This window comes from Lutjanus erythropterus, chromosome 14 (genome assembly GCF_056507025.1).
Source record: "Lutjanus erythropterus isolate fLutEry1 chromosome 14, fLutEry1.hap2, whole genome shotgun sequence".
NCBI classification, from domain to species: Eukaryota; Metazoa; Chordata; class Actinopteri; order Lutjaniformes; family Lutjanidae; genus Lutjanus; species Lutjanus erythropterus.
In genome coordinates, this window is record NC_139330.1 from 30,092,601 (window position 1) to 30,112,864 (window position 20,264).

The 20,264-nt window shown below is 37.4% G+C and overlaps 2 protein-coding genes across 4 annotated transcripts in view; one reads left to right on the plus strand and one right to left on the minus strand.

Annotated features, from left to right (window-relative positions):
• Positions 1–243: 243 nt before the first annotated feature.
• Positions 244–18,169, minus strand: LOC146315728 (dual specificity protein phosphatase 19-like). Of its 2 annotated transcripts, XM_084736669.1 has the most exons (6): positions 18,089–18,169; positions 17,850–17,967; positions 15,370–15,619; positions 6,873–6,919; positions 5,067–5,219; positions 244–852 (listed from the first exon to the last, which is right to left on the minus strand). In XM_084736669.1, exons 3-6 carry the CDS (start codon positions 15,593–15,595, stop codon positions 670–672), a joined length of 609 nt encoding a protein of 202 aa, XP_084592795.1. In that variant the 5' UTR covers positions 15,596–15,619; positions 17,850–17,967; positions 18,089–18,169; the 3' UTR covers positions 244–669. The 2 variants fall into 2 exon arrangements, with proteins under 2 accessions (XP_084592795.1, XP_084592794.1); XM_084736668.1 differs by lacking the exons at positions 17,850–17,967; positions 18,089–18,169 and adding an exon at positions 15,996–16,152.
• The window catches only part of nckap1 (NCK-associated protein 1), a 43,629-nt gene continuing 40,647 nt past the window's right edge, over positions 17,283–20,264 (plus strand). For both annotated transcript variants that reach the window (XM_084736665.1, XM_084736667.1), the window contains exon 1: positions 17,283–17,600. In XM_084736665.1, the coding sequence (XP_084592791.1) occupies positions 17,493–17,600 (108 nt within the window). In that variant the 5' untranslated portion in view covers positions 17,283–17,492. The remainder of the gene's footprint in view (positions 17,601–20,264) is intronic.

Genomic DNA, 20,264 nt, shown 5'->3' on the forward strand with positions numbered 1-20,264 from the left:
AGATTTGTAGTTCCTTAAAACAGCACTAATCAATATTTTAATGGATCAAATGAAACAGTTTGACGAGGAAAGAGTCACTGCAAGTCCACTGAGAATTATGACAAAAAACGGCAATTCTCTTAAGCTCTACAGAGCGTTGAAGCATCTCTCCGCTAATTGTTTTGGTTTTACACAACCTAATTTCTCTGGTTGGGTTCAGCAGGAAGCTGTTTTCAGTGAAAAAGACAGGCAGAGAAAGTCAGCAACTATCAGGCGACAATAGTGGAGCATTTAGCAGCTACAGATTCAGATATTTCCTTCAGGAGCTGGTGGAGACCAAAGCAGAGTTACAAGAAAAATCAGTATTGAATGCATTCTGTATTTGCTGGATGTGTAAATAGGTGAGCGTTTTCTGACAAGTTCGCCATAATAACTTAAAAGGTGATGATATGAGGTGCTCAAGCACGCCACAGGTACAAAGGCTAAGAGTCCTCAGCAGCAGACATGGCTTCCATTCCAGCCTGTGGCCCACTGCTGCATGTCTTCCCTCTCTACACGCCATTCCCTGTCATCTGTCTAAAGCTGTCTTATTAAATTAATGTTAAAAAGCCTCCCAAAAATAATCTAAAAACAGAAAAAAACAGCTGGTTTCCGCTGCTCCAAAATGGACAAAAAAACAGTAATGCAGCTTTAAGGTTTGTACTTCTGTAGTTGCTGGTAGAAGCCGGGGTTTGGGCGAATGTAGGGCCTCGCCAGTTTCACCTGGCTGTATGCGTCATCAAACGACAACCCCTCCCTCAACATTAGGTAGCCAATCACAATGGAGGAAGAGCGTGATACTCCTGCGTTACAGTGGACCAGCGCCACACCATCCTGTGGGAAGAGAAAGTGAGTGAGACACAGGCAAACAATGAGGTTGGCTGTGGCACGTCCCTGAGCCATGTTTCAGGTCCGCCCAAAGAATCCTAAACACCCAAAACATGAACAACAGTTTAATACTTAAACTCCACAGTTCAGTACTAGATAGTTCTCAGTGTTTTCTCATATTTTCAGCATCTACTTTCTGAAATGTGTAATGTGTTCAGAAGAAAAACTCCCCTTTTCCCTTAACACTGACTTTAAGCCTTTAGATCTCCATCTCTGTGATTTCTGCTGCCACCCCAATACACTGGAGGTAAGTGGAATCTTATTTGTTGAGCTCACTACCAAACCTACTTTTAGCACTGGATTTTACAAAGTGTTCTGCTTTCCAGTGTCCCCTGCCTTTGCTTTAGTTACACACTTTGCTTGGATCAAACTGCATCTTACTCCATGCAGGCCTTTCCAGCTTACCATGGTGAGGACTGGATCCTTCCACTGTTCATTTGTGTAGGCAGAGGAACTGAATTTTTAAACTGCACGAGTCACACAACGCAGCACAGGTATTAACCCCCAGTGAAGTAGACCAACGACTGAAATGAGCATTTAACTCCCTGGCAAATTCCACATACATTTGCTTACTAGACTTCTCCCAGGACCTACAGCTCTGGCGATACGCCTCAGGCAGCAGCTCATAAGCTTTTAACGCTGCAGCCTTGACCGATAAATAAACCCTGCGTTCAGCCACACAGAGCGCTTCCTGCGCCTTAACTGTCAGAACGCACTTCAACATTGACTTTTTAAAAAATCAACAACATTCACCTCTTTCTATTTAGGCTGTGGAATAAATTTCTGCGGCTGATATTCTGAGGCTGAGTGGCTATGTTTATTTAAAAACGATGTTTTAATAAGAGTAATTGGCCATGTTGAAATGACATAAGAGAGACTGTAAAAAATGACAGCCTGAACAGTCATTTCACTGCATTTTTTCCTTGTGAAAATCTGTAATTTCTAACTTTCCGACATCTCTGAAAGCAGCATTAGACAGAGCATGTAGGGCAAGTTGAGACGGAATAAATCTGTGTCTGCGGTTTGTGTATGTGTGTGTGTGTGTGTGTGTGTCAAAATTTGCGATATGATTAATATTAATGTTGATGTAATTATTTTACTGCCTAGAGTGCCTGGCTGGAAATGAATTTTTTAAATTCCAGCCACATCTTTAGACAATGCGTGCAGGCCCACGGCTCAGTTCTGAAGCTCAGCATATTGACACATTTGTCTCTTTTATTCAACACGGAGCCTCCCATCACAGAATAAAGTCTCTTTCCTGGCTCAGATGGAGTGGAACAGCCAATGCTGCACATTTTTTTAATTTTACATGTCAATCAATAGCCACTGAAGGACAAGAGATTTAAAGTGACTTTGTCTACACATACATGCAGTGCTTTGGTTGCTGTAATTGGCATGTTATCTGTGCTTTCATTCCAAAATATAACCCAATAAAGCAGCTCCTCTGGGTAAAATACAATCACATACAGAGAGGCCATATCAGTGATATCAGTGTTTCATAAGTTTCTATCAATCAGACAGCTTTCTCTGTTACTTTATATTATTTGTGCTGGTGTCTGCAGTCACCGTAGCCACACATCACGTCTTGTTTTCTTTCCTTTTCGAAAAGAGAAACAACAGAAAACTTCTACAGACCGAAAATTGCCTGAGCAAGATAATCCATCACAGCGAACATGGAGACTTAATTTGGTTTTGTCAGAGTTTCTTGTTTTGCTGTTATTTCATTGCGCTCGAGTTGAGCGTTTTCATATCAGTGCTCACATCACATTACGTTCTGCTTACGGTCAATCTCCTGACACACACACGCACGCACGCACGCAGAGGAAGAACTGCAAGTCTCTGCCAGGAAATAGTCCCTTAAAAAGTAACACGTACACAATGTGAAATGACTGAGGAAAAAAAGTGTAAGCAGAGAATATTTTAACTTTTTCCATTAAATGACCCCAGCGTGGTCTTTTAATAGGTATTTCGACCACCCGCCTCGCCTTTGTGCTGAGTTACAGATAACCGACCGCTCTAGATGTGTGCAAATGCATCACAGTGAGGTAGCAGAATAGCTGTGTGTGCACACTGACATGTTAAATTAGGCGGCAGATATAAAAGGCGGCGTTTTCAGGCTACATGAGCATCCTGAGAGAAAGCAGATACAGAAATATTTTAACAGATTTGATGCATTTTTTATCTGCTAGAACCATGAAAGGTCTTCTGTGTGTGTTTGTCTGTGTCCTATTTGTATGTCTCTATCAGAGGTGGGAGATCCCACGCAGAGTTGAATTTTAAGTTATTTGTACTTTACTCTGTCATTTCAGTTTCATATTTATACTTCCGCTCCACAAGGGTTCAGGAGATATTGTACTTTTAATGGCGTTGAAGCATTTTTCCCCAACTGGGAAGAAGAGGACTAAGTAAGTAAGTATTGTACTTTTTTCTTTTACAAAGTAAACCCAATTATAAGTAAGAGTAGGGGAAACACTGTGATGCCATACTGTAGAGTCCCTCCTTTCTCCGACCTTCCAACAATCAGCTTGTATTTATCTTCTTATTAGTATGTGATTAATTTATGACATTTATTTTCCTTTGTATCATTAGTTTAACAATTTCTGCTATCATTTTCATAATTACTTTTGGTGCTGGTGCTGTTGCTGTAATTGTTATTATTATTGGTGATGATGGTTATCATAGTGATGATGGTAGTAATAATAAAAATGAAAATATTTTGATACAATGATATGAGTTTGCGGCACAGTGAGCAAAGTACATGCAATTAATAAAAAGTATATACTTTTTTTGTAAAAAAAAAAAAAAAAAGTAAGTTTTGTTCTTTTTATACCACAATACAAATGTTATGGACAGCTGAAACATTAATTAAACTTCCAGACAGTATATAAAATAGTTCCCTCTTATCAAACTACAGCATTTAAGTGATAGTTCAGATTGTTTGAAACAGGGTTGTATGAGGTGTTTATCCATAATCGGTGTATTACTCATAGAAAATGATGGAAGCTAAGCAATGTGCTGCTGTAGACAGGGTCAGCAGCAAAACATATTTTATCTACCTGAAAAAGGTCCACCTAAAAAAATCAGTATCAATTCAGGAGCATGCCATGTTCAGAATATTTTTGCACTTTGCCATCCGACAGCCCTTCCCAACAGGAAATGGAGGTCATATAAGTAGCTGTATTGCTCTCTCCAAAACAACCAGACTCCTTTGGTCATTTTTACCTCACACAGCACATGAGTTGCTAGCCTGCTGTCCCCCCGATCGATTGGTCAGTCTGTGTTATTTTGTGACTTATCTGTTTTTAATGAAATCGGATTCACAGAAGTCACACAATAACGCAAACAAACCATAATATACTATATAAACATATAAGGCTAAAAAAAGAGGCTTGTACTTTAAAAGTCTTCGGTACATCTCACTGTAAATACTGAAAATATGTCTATATTTTAATTTAAGGAAATTGGCATTTTGGGAAATATAGTTATTCATTGTCCTGCAGACTTAGAAAAGAAGGTTGTTTGCAGCCATGAACCAGTCAAGTTACAGTTTACAGCCAAGTCTGTTCAGTTTCATAATATACAATATGTAGTAGAGACTTTGAAGGAATTTAATAAAAGGTATTGTTTGTTTTTGGGGGGCAAAATGAATGTTTTCACTATACTGTTGTTTGATTCCAGTGAATAATTTCCAGTGAGAAACATGCTGTCTTCAATATTTTTTACAGAGGAGTACAGAGACTCAAGTCACAGTAGAGTCGATGTTTGACCTTTGGATATAAACTGTTCATCATTTTATTCTACAGTATTTATTCAATCTATCTATTGTAGCTATTAATTTATTTAGATATGAGTGAAATTTTGTCATAATTAGCATATAGATTCTTGAATTATACCCCCAAAGTGTTAAGTGAGGTCACAGTGACCTTTGACCTCCAAATTCTGATCAGTTCATCCTCAAATCCAAGTGATGTTTGAGCCAAACCCGAAAACATGAGGCATAAAAACTTGGCTGTAGCTTTATCGGACAGTTAACTACTGACTCTCTTACAAAAAGCAAATTTTTGAAAAAAAAAAAAAGCATGTATTTTATGTTAAAGAATTGATACTTGTTAGTATTGGTTCATGTGTGTGTGTTTGTGTGTGTTTGTGTTTGTGTCTACCTGTTCTCGTGCCTGATCTATGAACGAGCTGCACTCCTCAAAGTATGAAGTGATGTCGGTGTCTGGGAGGTCCAGGATCTGGAGGGTCTTGTAAACCATCTGATCTGGGAACAGGTTGGTGACTCCGTAGGCCACGTTTAGCACATGAGACACCTGACAGGGACGACAGGGAGACAGAAAGACACATGAAACTCCTTGAGCAAACGACCCCTGAGCATTGACTTCTCTTGAAGGCTGTTTTGGCTTTTGGCAGGAGAGATATTCCGTCAGCCATATTGATGACATGACACCACCTGAATGTGACTGAGCGCGGGGGGAGCGAGCAGAGAGACGGAGCGGGAAAGAGGGCTGACAGAGAGGGGGGGAGGAAGATGAAGAGGACAGAGAGGGAGAGAGGGAGCAGAGGAGGGAGAGGGAGAACACGGGACAGAAGACAGATGGCTCCAATTCATTTTACAGTGTCTGTCTACTCTCACTTAAATTTAGCTTACTGTAGCTCAGGGGGCTAAATTCTCTCCTGTTTTACATCTTAGTGTCGTACTGACATGTCCTGCTTTTGGACTCCTTCTAACTTCTAACATCCTTTTCCACCAGTTAAAGGATCGTGGTGATATTCTATGTTTTTCTAATTGCCAACAAATCCCAAAACCAGTTGTGAATTGATTCTACTAACAAATATTTGTGGGTATATCCAGAGCCTGATCTATCTTGTTCCTCTGAGCCACAGAGCTCCATTGTTGTCCAAATACTGAGGGACATGCTCCTTTATCACCTTGAACTCACTCACAATTATTCATGTACATTAAATCCCACATACACCACTTCCTAACATAAATACTCACTAGTGCAAGGAATGTGGATTAATCCGCAGCAGAAAATAGTCCCGAACAACTTCACGATTTACTAAGGTTTGAGCAACATTTGTGAAAAACCAAACTAAACTAACTTATGGACTTCAAAATGCATGTATTTATTTATTATTAATAGTTAATTTGATAGGGACAGATACAGCATACATTGGCAAGCTGGAAAACAGCCATCCGACGCTAGTTGATACGACAAAATATCATAAAACTAAATACAAAATGAGCACAGGAAAAACCACGAAGCACACATTTAAAGACATCACATTTAAACTAGACATGAGCGCGTGTTTGTTGCTGTATACCCCAGGATTTGGTAGCTTTCTTAAAAAGGATGACATCTGCAGCATTTTTTCAAATCTTCATCAAAATATGCTATGCCTTGAATAAAGATTTGTTTTCCCCACAAACTACACTTCAACTGATACACAATGTTATGGTCTTTTTTTAGTAGAGATACCAGTTAATGTTTATTAAATGTTTTATTGGTAAGAACAGACCCTTTTATAAATTGTCCTGTGAGTTCAGTCAGGTCTCCTGAGCTTTAATAGCTATCTGGGAAAGCCTGGTTGATTTGGTTATTATGCTGTCAACGGTTTCATCTGAGAAACAGGAACTGAAGGTATTTGTAATCTCTCCAATTCATCATCCTGAGACTGCACAGGCAGCAATATGCTCATGCCTGCGAGCAGCCACTGCAGAGAGGAGTAGTCACATTTCTCTGGTGTGTGGAGAAGCAGCGCTGAGACTTACTGTAATCATTTACTCCCTCTGCTGAGCCAAATTGTCACTGCATGAGTCATGGCGCTCCTCCGGCTATTGGCTGGCTGACGCAGGCCCGCAGGACAGCGCACCTACATGGCCGCCTCTAATCTCATGTCACTGCACATGCGATCACAAAGAGGCAAGGGCATGCCCGGTGTATTGATCCCCCTGTACTGACCTTATGTCTCTGCAGGGTGTCAATGTCGTGGGCTGCATCCTGAGAGGCTGAAAGAGGCAGAGGAAACTCGATGACAAGACCGACAGGAGGGCATGACTCTGCTTACAAAAATGTATCTATTTAAAAAAAAAAATGCTCCCTGCAGGCTGACAATAAGTGATCAGTTATAAAATGGTGAAATGCTCCTTTTCACTTGTTCTTCACTTAAATATTCATCAATATCTCCCTTGTTATTTTTACATGAGAGGAAAAAAAATTAGGACTGCACAATATGGTAAAAAAAACTGCAATTATTTTGACAGTTATTGCGATTGCAATACGATTCCCTCTAGGGATTAATAAAGGTTTATCTTATCTCATTTAATGGGAATGATCATTTTTGCATTGTGAGTTTCATTTTCACTGAATAACAAAACTATTAAAATCACAGGATCTGTACTTTGTTATATTTTGGGTTAATCTGTGAGTAATCTGTTATATATTTACTGTAATAATTCTTAAAATGACCATGATATGTCATCGGAGATTAAAGAAACATGTTAGGTTGAAATACTCCTGATAACAACACTTCAGCCATAGTGTCCTCTTTTGAAATTTCTATTCCAGGCTGGTATAACTGTTTTAGTTTGCCCATTTCAGTTCAAATTGATGCCGAATGTTCACTGATTTGTTTATGAGTTGTAAGAAATCCTTAATAATCTTTTAGAAGGAGTACATGTTTATAACAGTTAAACTGAGCAATATGTTAATGGAGTGTGGCAGGCAGTCACTGAACTCCAACTCCAGAGTGTGTATTTTCAGAGCAGTGAGCTTTTGGTTTCAGGATAACAGACTTAACTTTACATTGACAGACAACTGACAGTTATAAACAGCTGATCAGTGTAGTGTCAGATTATGATGTTGCGTGCATCTTGTGTTCGTGCGATGTTCCCGCGCCCTGCTTCAGCAGGGAAAACACTCACTTCAACCATAGATGGTATATTAAATTGGATTTTATTTAATACAGTCTGTGGCTAAACCTCACTTATTTGGACTGCAGTACTAATTTTTGCACAAGCAATTGCTACATATTGCTCCTTTAACACACTGGTATCAGTATCTGGTATTGGTTGATATGCAAAGGCATTGGAATTAGTATTAGGAAGAAAAAAATGAAAGCAGCACATCTCTAATCCGTACCAAACTTGGTAGATTTGTAGGCCAGAGCATCTCAGCAGCACAACAGTACTTCACTTTTTAGGGTGCCACAATTCTCAAAATCCATGATTGAATTTGACTTTTGGAATCGTGTTTTTATTTTAATTGTTGGGGTGGGGGCAGACAAAGGTCAATCGAAGGACTGGATGCATCTATGACACCGTCAGTGAAAAGTCTACCTGAGAGCTACCTGTTGCTACACTGTGTCATCTTTGAAGTGTTTTTTTTTCCTTTGCTTCAGACACACACCAGATGTGTGGACAGTGGGGGGGTACACCAATCCCTTTTGATTTTGGTTCGTTTTCCGATTTAGCTCATTTCGATCCATTTCAGGAGCTTATTATAAGAGATGAAGTTGTGACGTCCCTGTTCATTATGAGGCTGTTTTGCAGCTTCTGCAATCTGGATATTGTACCATACTACAATTTGGATAATATTTAGACTAACTGTGTATCCAATTTACATGTACATTTTTATTCATAATTAGAGCAGAAGCAAATGGTTGATTAGTTGATGGATAGAAAATGAATGAACATGTTTGATAATCTCTCTAGTCTTTTTTAAGTAATTTGTCAAACAAAACTGCTAAATATTCACAGATTCCAGCTTCAAAAATGTGAGTGTTTGCTATTATTCTTTATTTTATCCTTTTAAAATGAATATCTCAGGTCTTTGACTGTTGGCTGAATAAAACAAGTGATCTAAAGATGTCACCTTGGGCTCTGGCAAAATGTGAAAGGCTTATTTCTGCAGCTTTATTCCTGATAAAATAAACCAGAGAACAAAAAGTGCTTATAAAGAAAGAGTTGTTAAAAAAAAAAGCTGTAAAACTTAAGCAGCAGAAGGCAAATGCTGCAAGATATCAGCACCTATATCACTTAGTAGGAAAACATTCAGACAGAAAAACCTTTCTGAACAGCTGCAACATTGAGGAGGGAAGATATCAGTCAGCGGAAACCAACAGTAAAATGGCTTAAAGCTACAGGAAAAAATGAATCAGATGATTTGTACAGTAGCGCTAGGCTAGGCTTAGAAACTGCTGATATAAACATTCAATATTATCTACAGCTGCAGTGAGGGAAGTTTATGATTTTCATGAAAAGAGCTAGCAAAGGAGTTTTTATGACAACAGTCTTCATAAGAGCAGGAGTTTGAATGACTAATGCAGCAGAGGAAGCAGGTCAAAGACTAATGGAGGAAATGAAAAGAGAAAGACCACACAGCAAGCCAACCTGGACGACTGCTTCAGCTGAGAGAAAGCAGGTAATCATTGAAGGAGACAGTTAAAACAGAATGAGCAACAGTCTCTTTCAATTTGTCAAATGGCTCTTCAAAGACAGCAGCGGTGGTCTGAAATAGCAGGAGCTGGATAATTATGTTAAAGAGACATATGGGCAGGAAACAGAATATGAAGGCAGGACTTCCTCCAGATTTCCAGAGTGGATACTCACTGCCTCCGGCTCGTCGCCTTCAAAGTAGCGTTATTTGCACTCTTTGCAGCAGTGAAAGCCACTTTCACATAATGCCAAATTCGTGGTGTTGAGAAGTAAATCTAAATCCAAAAGGATAGAGCGTCTTTGGAAATAAGCCAGCTCCTGCCCATATGTCTCGTCAGTGCAGGAGGAAAAGATTTAAACTGACACATCTGTGAAAAGACGCAGGAATGCCAGGATTTTCAGAGCATTTTCAAATATGTGTGTCACATGGGACCAAATTCAATCTGCTAAACAACAGAAGTCAGATCTCTGTCGTCTTTATTCTGTTTAGAAGAAAATGTTATTAAAATGTTTTTAAATTCTGACCTTGAAAAAAAAACAAAAAAAAAAAACAGATACACACCTTTAAGTAATAAGCTTGAGAACCCCTGTGCCACACGCTTGGAAAGGGAGGGTGAGGCAGTTGGTTGCAATCTGCAACCTCGCCACTAGATGCCACTAAATTCTACCCACAGGTCCATTTTATGCTTTTTTGTGAGTTCATAAAATTACTCTATGTCATTAGGCAAAAAAAACCTTCACACACATTGATTTCTGTAAATGTGAACCGCTTTGAGATTAAAGAGCCTTCTAGACATTTGCACAATGTTCCTCTGTGTAATAAAATTCTTGTTTTCCTGTCCTTTTTTGACTGTCATGCATAGAAAAGAACTTACTTTACATTTTAGAAAAATGCTTACTTGCTTCCTTACCAACGGTTAGATGAGAAGATCTAGACTTCTCTCATATTTGTGTGGTAAATATGAAGATGCAATCATCAACAGGCTAGCTTAGCTTAGCACGCAGGCTGGCAACAGGGAGCAATAGCTTTCCTATACAAGGAAAAGTACATTGTGGTAATGAATGAGCTTTAAGCAAACTGTTTCCTGGCTTCATATTCATATTCAACGGATATAAGGTGAAGATATGAATATTCTATCTTTATCTAACTCAACAAGAAAGCAAATAAGCCAAAATATTGTGCTATTCCTTTAAACCAAGGCTGTTTTACAGCTTAAAGACATTTTCACTGGACAGCGACAATATAACTTTTTCATAATAACAATTTTGACATGAAATAGTGGGCTACACACAGCTGTTACCAATGGTACTAATTAAGTTTCAGTAGCATTCAGGTCAGACAGAGTCAGGCTGCTGCTATTGCGCATCTCTGCTACATTAAATTGAATGAGACCTTAATTAGCGTCATTGGTAAAACCTGTGTTTACTCAACTTACTCAAGGTCTACAGGCTTTATTAGTAATTTATGAATTTTAAACTTGGTTTATAGTAATTTGTGATTGTCTTATCCTATTTATATGCATTAAAAAATAATAACTCTCACTGGAATTGACCAAAGGATGGCAGCTTATTGTAAATAATACAGATACTAAAAACATAGAAAACTGCTGAAGTACGCTGAGAGGAAATCACCTCCAGTCTCACAGGACACATATACATAATATAATAACTGTAACAAGAGCATCTCAGATTAAAGGCTGCTTGCCAAGTTAAATGAAAGCAAATCAAAAAGTGTCTCTGTTGTCTAATTAGAGACTGTCAGAGAAGCTCCATGAAGAGGCATTTCAATATTGGAGAACATGTGTCAAAAGTTTAACAAGGTGATTTACAGCAAACCATTCAAAGAAGTGATCCTACGAGGTGTCGTAACAGGGAAGCGAACAGTTTAGTGTTATTAGCAGTGAACCGCAGTATAGGAAAGAGTCACCTCTATTGAGCCTAACAGATGTAATATTTTATTGATCCCTGCTGAGAAATTCTCTCTTTGATGCTCTCCTGCAGTGAGGTCAAAGCACAGCCTAAGCTACTGAAGTGAACAGCACCCCAGAGCTGTGAGGGGATTCAATGTCAGGCTCAAGGACGGATACATGCTGACATGTGAAGGTGTCGCCCCGCGTCCTCCGGCTGAAGGGCACAGCGCCACATTCCCCGAGACGAATTCAAAATTAATGACATTGATTTATTAGGATTTTATTTATTTATTATTCGGAACAAACCGTGACCTGGCGCCTTTGTGGACTGGAATACTGAAGCAACTGAGACACAGTGACAGACCCTGCTGCTCGACAATTAAAAACCTGACAAACTCCAGTGTAAAATGGACATGGTCATGACAACAGATTACAGAGGTGGTAATGGTGGCAGTACTGCTGGTCATTTGAATGCCTTAAGCGTGCTTTGAGGTGTCCAAGCAATGTGAGCACCTTGTTTGGAAGTGACATCACTAGATATTAGAGCGGTACTGTGACTACTTTGAGGTATGCTTTTATTTGAGATACTGCCCACTGTAATGCTTGCCACCACCAAGCGGGCAACTCTTGAATTAAATACATTAATATTCACCCCCATCACCCTTGTTTCCCTCCATTGGCTTCATTATAGATTTTAAGATTTTACTGATCACTTTTAAAGCCTGTCTGAGTCTGGCCCCTAGCCACATAGCTGAAATGTTAACCCCTCATGAGCCAGAACACAGCCTTAAAACCTCGGGCGGGGCCGTCCTAGCTGTTCCAAAGTCGAGGCTTAAATCTAAAGGTGGCCGCGCTTTCTCCTTCAGGGCCCCTCGGCTTTGGAACGACCTGCCAGAGGAGATAAGGCTTGTAGAATCAGTGACATCTTTTAAATCACTTCTTAAACACCATTTTTATCGACTTGCTTTTATGTGTTGTCATTGTCTCTTTTTAATATATTTAATTTTATCGTTTTAATGTACTTATTCATTTTGACATTGCATGATGTTGTCCTATTCCATTCCTTTCATGACAACATCCTGTTATGGCTCTGTAATCTCCGCCCTCTTTATTTTAATTTATTCTTAGTGTCATGTTCTTCTAGTTTTACTGTTCTTATCTCTTTTACTGTTTTGTGTTGTTTTCCTCTGTTTTAGTGTCTTTGCTTGTGTCTTGTTTTACTTCAGTTTTAGCTTAATTTTGTCTTCTTCCTGTTTGGCCTTCTGTCGTTATTTTGCCTCATGGTTATCCTGCTCTTGTGCTCTTGTGCTTTGTCTGTCAAAGCACTTTGTAAATTCAGTTTTTAAAGGTACTATATAAATAAAGTTATTATTATTATTATCAATATTACAGTCTTGTCTTTATTGATGAAACTGTACCAGTTGTATTATAGTTTTCTCATTTAAAAGGTGACTAGTGTATTACAAGTGGTCTGTGAGTTATGATGGAAAATATAAAACAAAGTTACACTTGCCCCGGGTCTCCCCTATCTCAATGAGAAAATTTATACATAAGTCATTTTGAGGAAGTTTCTCGTTATTTTGAGATATCTTGCAATACTAAATTATTTTAGATTTTATACATTATTTCAACAAAGTTTCTCATTATAATGACTTACAGAATCTTATTTTTCCATGATATGGGCAGGAATGGGCTTCCATCCCTGTTTCAGTTCCCCCTCCAGCACTTGGTGCAGTAGCAGTAATAGTGGTAATAGTGGTGGTGGGCAAAAAAAATAGCAGTATCACTGTAATAGCTAGCATTGGAAAGCAATTACTAACATGTACATAACTATATATTATCACGATACCAACGTTTTGTGTCATGCAGTGATTTCTGAACAAGTTCCATTCACTGTCGAAGGTGAAATGAATTCAAAAGCTCTAAAGAAGCTGATATGTGAACCTTGGGTTTTGAATATTTTACCATAGATACTTACAACTTTAATTGCTGCAATTCTTTATATATTCATTTTTAATCAAAATTCCAAACTCACACCTTTGCCCTTACATTTCAACATCAGCATATTTCAGGTTTGTAGTTCTTTGCCCTTGTACTTTTACCTCAGTAGATTTTTGGTGATGTACTGCTCTCAAGTTTGCAGAGATTCTTTCTGTGAGGGTATTTCATGAAAAGGTGCTGCACGTGTCCTTTCAAAGGGACTAAAGTAAATAACTGTTATTCAGAATGGTGGTTTTCAAACTGGGGTTCAGGGACCGATAGGGGTCCTTGAGTGGGTGTGAGGGGGCCCTCAGCAAAAGGAGGATGTGAATATTTTAGCTTTTGTCACATTTTTTGGAAGTTGGAGAAACAAGGGAAGAAATAGGATTGGCAGTTTTGATTGACTGTAATTTAGAGCAATCCTAGTTTGATCATTCATTAACTTTGAAGACTTTATTATCTTCAAACCTAAAAATAAAAGAAAATTACTGTGAGTATAATCTCAAATGGTCTGTGCGTCCAATGGTCTAATGTGCATCTATTGAGGGGGGTCCTTGAGCTGAAAAAGTTTGGGAAATTCTCACTCAGAAAACTCCTGAGCACAAAACAAGTCATTTCTGCCACTAGATGTTTCTCTCAAATCAAAAAAATACAGAGACAAACATAATTTGATGTCATGAAGTAGCGTAAGACCATCACTGCAGATGAAAACCTATCTGATGTGCATTAAACTTTTATTCATCATCTTCATCTGTCGATTATTTTCTTGATTAATCAGTTATTAATTGATTAGTGGTTTGGTCTGTAAAATGTCAGTATATGGGGGAAAATGTTGATCACTGTTTTCCAAAGCCCAAGTTGATATCCTCAAATGTATTGTTATGTTGAAAACACAAAGATATTCATTTTACTGTCAAAAGAGGACTAAAGAAAACCGAAAATATTTACATTTGAGAAGCTGAAATCAGAGAATTTCAACATGTTTTACTAAAAGAAATGACACAGTTAGCAATAGTCTCCCAGATGCAGATGCAGATCGAGTACTCTTTCTACCCCTGTTAGTAGTAAAATATAGTGGAAGTATCTGAACAGTTACTTGTGTTTGTGTTGTGGTGGTTTTAGAGTAGTAGTAGCAATAGTCGGAGTAGTCATAATATTTGTAGAAGTAGTACCAATAGTAGCAGTGATGGGAGTTTTAGTTGAAATAGTAGTTGTAACAGCCGACGCAGTGGTCTGAGATTTATCTGAAGTAGTACTTGTCTGTAGGAGTAGCAATAATTCTAGTAGTGATCAAAAGATTCTATTGTATTTGCACTGTCAAAATGAAAAAGTTGAAAAACCTTAAAGTTTTAAGGCAATGGACAGCAATAGATTTTTGAGTTTTGAGCTCAACTCAAATTCTTTTACCACACAAATCAGGTTTGCAGCTCACTGTGACTAATTTTTTAATTATTTATTTATTTAGTTTCTAAAACTCAAAGATTCGAGGTCATCTAAAGAAGAAAAATAAATTATCTCAACTAAAGATTGTAAGTCAGCAAAAATTTTTAAAGTTTATTTCAAAACTGAAGAGTCTGAGTTGGGCTCAAAACTCAAAAATCTAGTGCAATTTTAAGTCACCTAAACTATTTTTTAGTGCAAGTATTTGCATTGTATTTTTATTGTTTCATTAATGCTTTGGCAATATTGTTTGCAAAAATTAAAGCATATTGAATTGAATTGAATCAATTTTTTTAAGTTCTAAAAGTAGCAGAAATAGTAAAAGGAGTAGTAGTTGTTGTAATATTCATAATTGTTGTACTGATGATAGAAATGATTGAAGTGATAGTAAAAGCAGTAGTAGTAGTTAGTTAAGAAGTAGGTATAGCTGCAGTGGCAGTTGTAGTAATACTTGCAGTAAGTAAGTGCTGTAGGTGGCAGTAGCAGGTAGTAACAATTAAAAAAAGAGTATAAGAATGTATAAGTATATTGTAAAAGTATATGTCTTACAGAGAAAGGTGGTCATTCATGCTAAGATAACCCTAAAGTCTTGAGGAACAAAAGTTAAAAACAGTAGTAGAGCAGCACTATTAGTATATTAGTATTACTATTAGTAGTAGCTGTAGTAAATTAAGTATTAATGGTACATGTTACCCAGTAATAAGAAGGGTCTAACAACACCAACTTGAAGGTCCAGACTTGTATCTTCGACAAATCCACATCCATCTCCCTCCTCCAGCTCTTCAACCTGCTCCTCTCCCTCTGCTCCATCACTCCTCCTCTCCAGCAGCTTCCTGCCCGTCACCGTGGTAACACGGGTGCACTGTTTCTTCAGTCGGTTTTTGGTGAAGCCCTGGATCTCCTGAGCCAGCGAATGCATCACAGCAGGGTGTACAGGAGTCAGCTGGAACAAACCAAAGACTATTAGAGGAAGCATCAGACTGAACAGAGCAAGATGATCTGTTTATACCTTGTAATGCAGAGGTAAATGAACTATTTTTTAAATCACACTTGAGATAAACAAACACCAAAACATACCAAATCGATTATATTTTTCAGTGGAACAATAACTTCAACGAATTTTATCCTATTACTACTTTGGCAACATGTTACACAGTTTAATGACGTCAACAAAAGTGCATAAACTTAACTTTTACTCTTGCACTCCCATTTGGAATTGCAAAGTAGACATTAAGGTAACCGTATAACATTAAAAGTGGTTGCTTCTGAACAAAATCACAGAGCTTTGTCATTTTGGTTTTCCTGCTTCGTGAACCCACCTGTTCTAAATGAATTGAATTCAACCAAAGTCCTACAAAGCGTTAGATCATCTCTACTTTAAGCCTAGATATAACATTATGTTACAGTTAGAGTATGTAGGCTAATACAGGATAGAAAAGTGTGAGAATCACAGCTACTCTCGCAGCAGTCAGTGCTTTAAAAGAACTGACAGCTGAGTCGGAAGCTGCGTCAACAATGTGATGCGTTCAATGACTCAGTGAAATAGTTCATAATGGATTCAGTAACGACTCTGCCCAGGGTGTGGCTAACAATGTGTTAATATTTGTTTAATTCATGTAATTAAATTTAAAATCTATCTATCTATCTATCTATCTATCTATCTATCTATCTATGAGTGAGTTTGACACTGATACAGTTAAACTGTACTTTTGAGATTTTTGAACAAAGCATGAAAATAGATTGGGGAGAGAGAACAATATGCATCCCTCTCAGGAAAGTTAATTTGTAGTTTTACTAAAATAAATAAACATTTGGTGAGTAGTTAAAGCATATCCTGTTGAAAGAACATGGAACAATAGAAACCAGATTTAATTACTCACACCGTAAAGTAGGTTTACTGTATTTTATTGTAATATAATCACCCATTTTATACATTTAATTTTCTTAAAAGGACTTACAACCCATATCCCTTCAGCATCCTTTTGGAAAATGCAATATGAGATTGTTTGTTTAAATGGTTATTAGTTTGCATCAGTGAAAACTCTACAGAAGAGTGATAGGCCCAGGCATAAGGGAAAAAACAGAGGAGGAAAATCGCTTTCAAATGTTGCATTTCGAGAATAAAGTTGAAATTTCGAGAATAAAGTAAATAAGTAAATAGGGAAAATTAAATCAGAGAAGGAAGATTGTTTTTTTATTACTTTATTTTATCTTTTGTTTCATATTTCCAGTATTAAGCCAAAATGATGTTTCCATATAAACTTTATTCTTTATTCTTGAAATGGTATTTTGATTTATTCTTAACACTTGAACTTAATTCTAAACATTTTGACTTTATTCTCAAAATACAAAATTAATTTCCACCTCATTCCTGGCTCTAATACTCTGTGGTTAAAATAATATCCTTCATATACATTTTGCAATTTGAACATCGTGTTAAAGTACTATACAGGCGTTATTAGGCCCCCACATTCGGCAACTAAAATTAGAATACTGAATCGTGATTAGTTGGGGTATACCAGGTACTGAGAATTACTATTAACGAGCGTCCCTGAATGCTTCATGAGCCAGCCTCGTTGTGAAAACCAGGACAACTCCTCATCCCTGTGACTGAAAAAAAAAAAAAAAAAACAGGCAGGGAGACGGTGGGGTGGAGTACAGGAAGCTGCTGTCCCTGAATATCTATCTGAACATGGGCGAAATCTAGTAACGCCATAAATCTCAGCTTCTTCTTTCTTCATTTACGGGCAAGAGGCCGCGGAAGATTTGAGATATTTTTCTGGATTGAATTGGAAATTTAACCGAACGGCGAGAAGATGTCTCGGGGAGTGATCCAGCCCAGCCAGCAGAAACTGGCAGAAAAACTCACCATCCTCAACGACAGAGGCATCGGGATGTTGACCCGTGTTTACAATATCAAAAAGGTTCGCACACACACGCAGTTATATCCTCATTAACCACACAGGGATGTTAACAGTTTCATTATATGGACAATATCTGCACCTGCACCCCAACCAAGTGTCAATATTAACGTTAGATACAGTATGAATGCTTGCTTAGCTAGCTAGCATCGACTGTTACTTAAACGTTAACGGTAGCTAGATTAATGTACCCCTGATATTTTGTACATTATCCACTGTTAGACTGGTAAATTTACATCAGTAGACACTTACGTTATCCTAAATGTATCCCTTTAGCATCCCTGGAAGCAGGCTGTGAGCACTACTAGCCACAATCTCGCGTTAGCTTGCGGTAAAGATGCGCGTTGGTTTTACGATGTTAACCGATTTCCTGTTGCATTAAAGACAAATACAGACGTTTAGTGTAAGCAGTGTGGTAACTGTCTATCAACCAGAAACCCCAGAAAAAGCAGAAAGCGTCAAATTAAGCTACTGAGATAATATCAGCAAACCTCCAGGCCTGCCGCAGCTAGCTAACATCGGCTGGTAATGGCGGCGGCTGCTGGCTAAGCTAACCGCAGCTAAGCTAGCAGTCGGGCGTCGTCTCTGCTCCACCAAAACACCAAACCACTGATACAGCTAATGCTAACGTCTAATAGTTAAAACCAGGCAGTGTATTTAACTTTGTTTGGGTTTTTTTCAACTAGCTGTAGGCTAGCTACATTTAGCTAGCTAAACAATTGCGAGAATATAAGGTAACGCTTCAATTTCCAGGTACCATAATATAATGGTAAATAGGTGGTAATTTCCAAGTAATATATTTACTCACAAATTTCCCCCAGATTTCATGATTAATTATGTGATAATTAGCAAGTACCGGTTTCATGTAGTCTAATGGTGGTAATTACTGAGTAAAATATTAGAAATTTCTTTAAAATTATCCCACAGCTGCAACAATTAATCGATTATTTAGTTAACTGGCAACAATTCTGATAATTGATTAATTGGTTTGAGTAAATCTTTTCAGAAATACAGTAGAAATTTTTCCAATTTCAGCTTCTTTAATGTGAGTATTTTTGGTTTCTTTACTTCTCTGTGACAGTAAAATTAATATTTTTGGTTTGTGAGTAAAATAAGACATTTGATGATGTCATCTTGGGCTTTGGGAAACACAGATAGACATTTTTCACATTTTTCTGATCTTTTAAAACAAACAACCATTAAGTGAGAATATAATCATCTTATTAATTGACTGTGAAAATAATTGTTAATTGCAGCCCTAATTTATCCACAAATTTACACCAAATTTCATGGTAAATATGTGTTAATAAAAAGTCTCATAACTGAAATTTCTTAAAAATTATTCCAATTCATTGAATATTATCCCAACATTATGTAATAATTATATTCCACTATTTCTTAATAAGATCATGTTAATTACCATTTACTTGCATGAAAATGACACTTGCCAATTGTCACATACTTGCCATGAAATTTGGGGGTACTTAGCAGCTTAATTCTGAAACATTTCAAATACACTGCCTTGTAATTACCAACAACTACATGAAAATGACACATGCTAATTATCACAGACTAAACCATGAAAATGACACATGCTAATTATCACAGACTAAACCATGAAATTTGTGGGTAATTTTAAAGAAATTTGATGTATGTTACTTGGTGATTACCACCCACTACATGAAAACAGTACTTGCTAATTATCACAGAATTAACCATGAAATTGGGAGGTAATTTCTAAGAAATTTCAAATAAATTACTCGGTAATTACCACCTCTTTACTATGAAATTATGGGACCTGGAAATTGAAGCATTATCGATGAAGGTAAAGTAACAAGTCAAGGCTGCATATTGTTGGTTAATTTGTTGTTTATTTTATTTATCATTAAAGTCATGGGCAACATTAGCTACTTATCAAAAATATCACTAAATATTTATAATAACATCAGAATCCAATATGTCCAAAGAGTCCAAAAATTCAGTGCATTATATGAAAATATGACATAAAAGCTTAAAGAGCATGAAGCTCTTTTCATTTGGGTGCCCTAGCTTTATCAAGCAAGTGTTTTTCTCACTTCATGTTGAATCCCTGATGGACTTTATGTTCAAGTAACTAATTATTATAGCACAGATATATAATATTTGGTATTTTAAGCCCTTCTGAGTAACAGTGACCATTTCCTGCTTAATTTTGTGCGTACATTATTAAAGCACAAAAGACAGTGATATAAATGTAACACAATTATTAATGTTACTGACTCTTAACTGTGTTGCTCTAGTATTACACCGATGGTTTGTGTGTGGGAGGAAAAGAGTAGTGGGTCTGTCTGTGTGGGACTAGGCTTTGTGCCTGGGTATGTATGATGAATAAAAAGAGGGAGAGAGAGAAAGAGGTCAGTCATCAAAGTTTTAGAGAATACAGAGTAGAAGTTAAACTGTCTGAAAGCCCATACTGTTTCCTTTTTATTAACATCTGACTTGTCCTATGCTGTTCAGTAGTCGTTTTCAAAGTAGCAAGAATTTTGTTGGTGGTCTAAAGTCACCTTTAGTCTATTCTGGACTAAAAATGTCAGATAATTAGTAATTAGCAGAAAAAGAACACAGTAAACTCGCTGTGGAAGTTATAAGACAGTATGAGCAGTCAGACACAGTCACTGAGATTTTCCT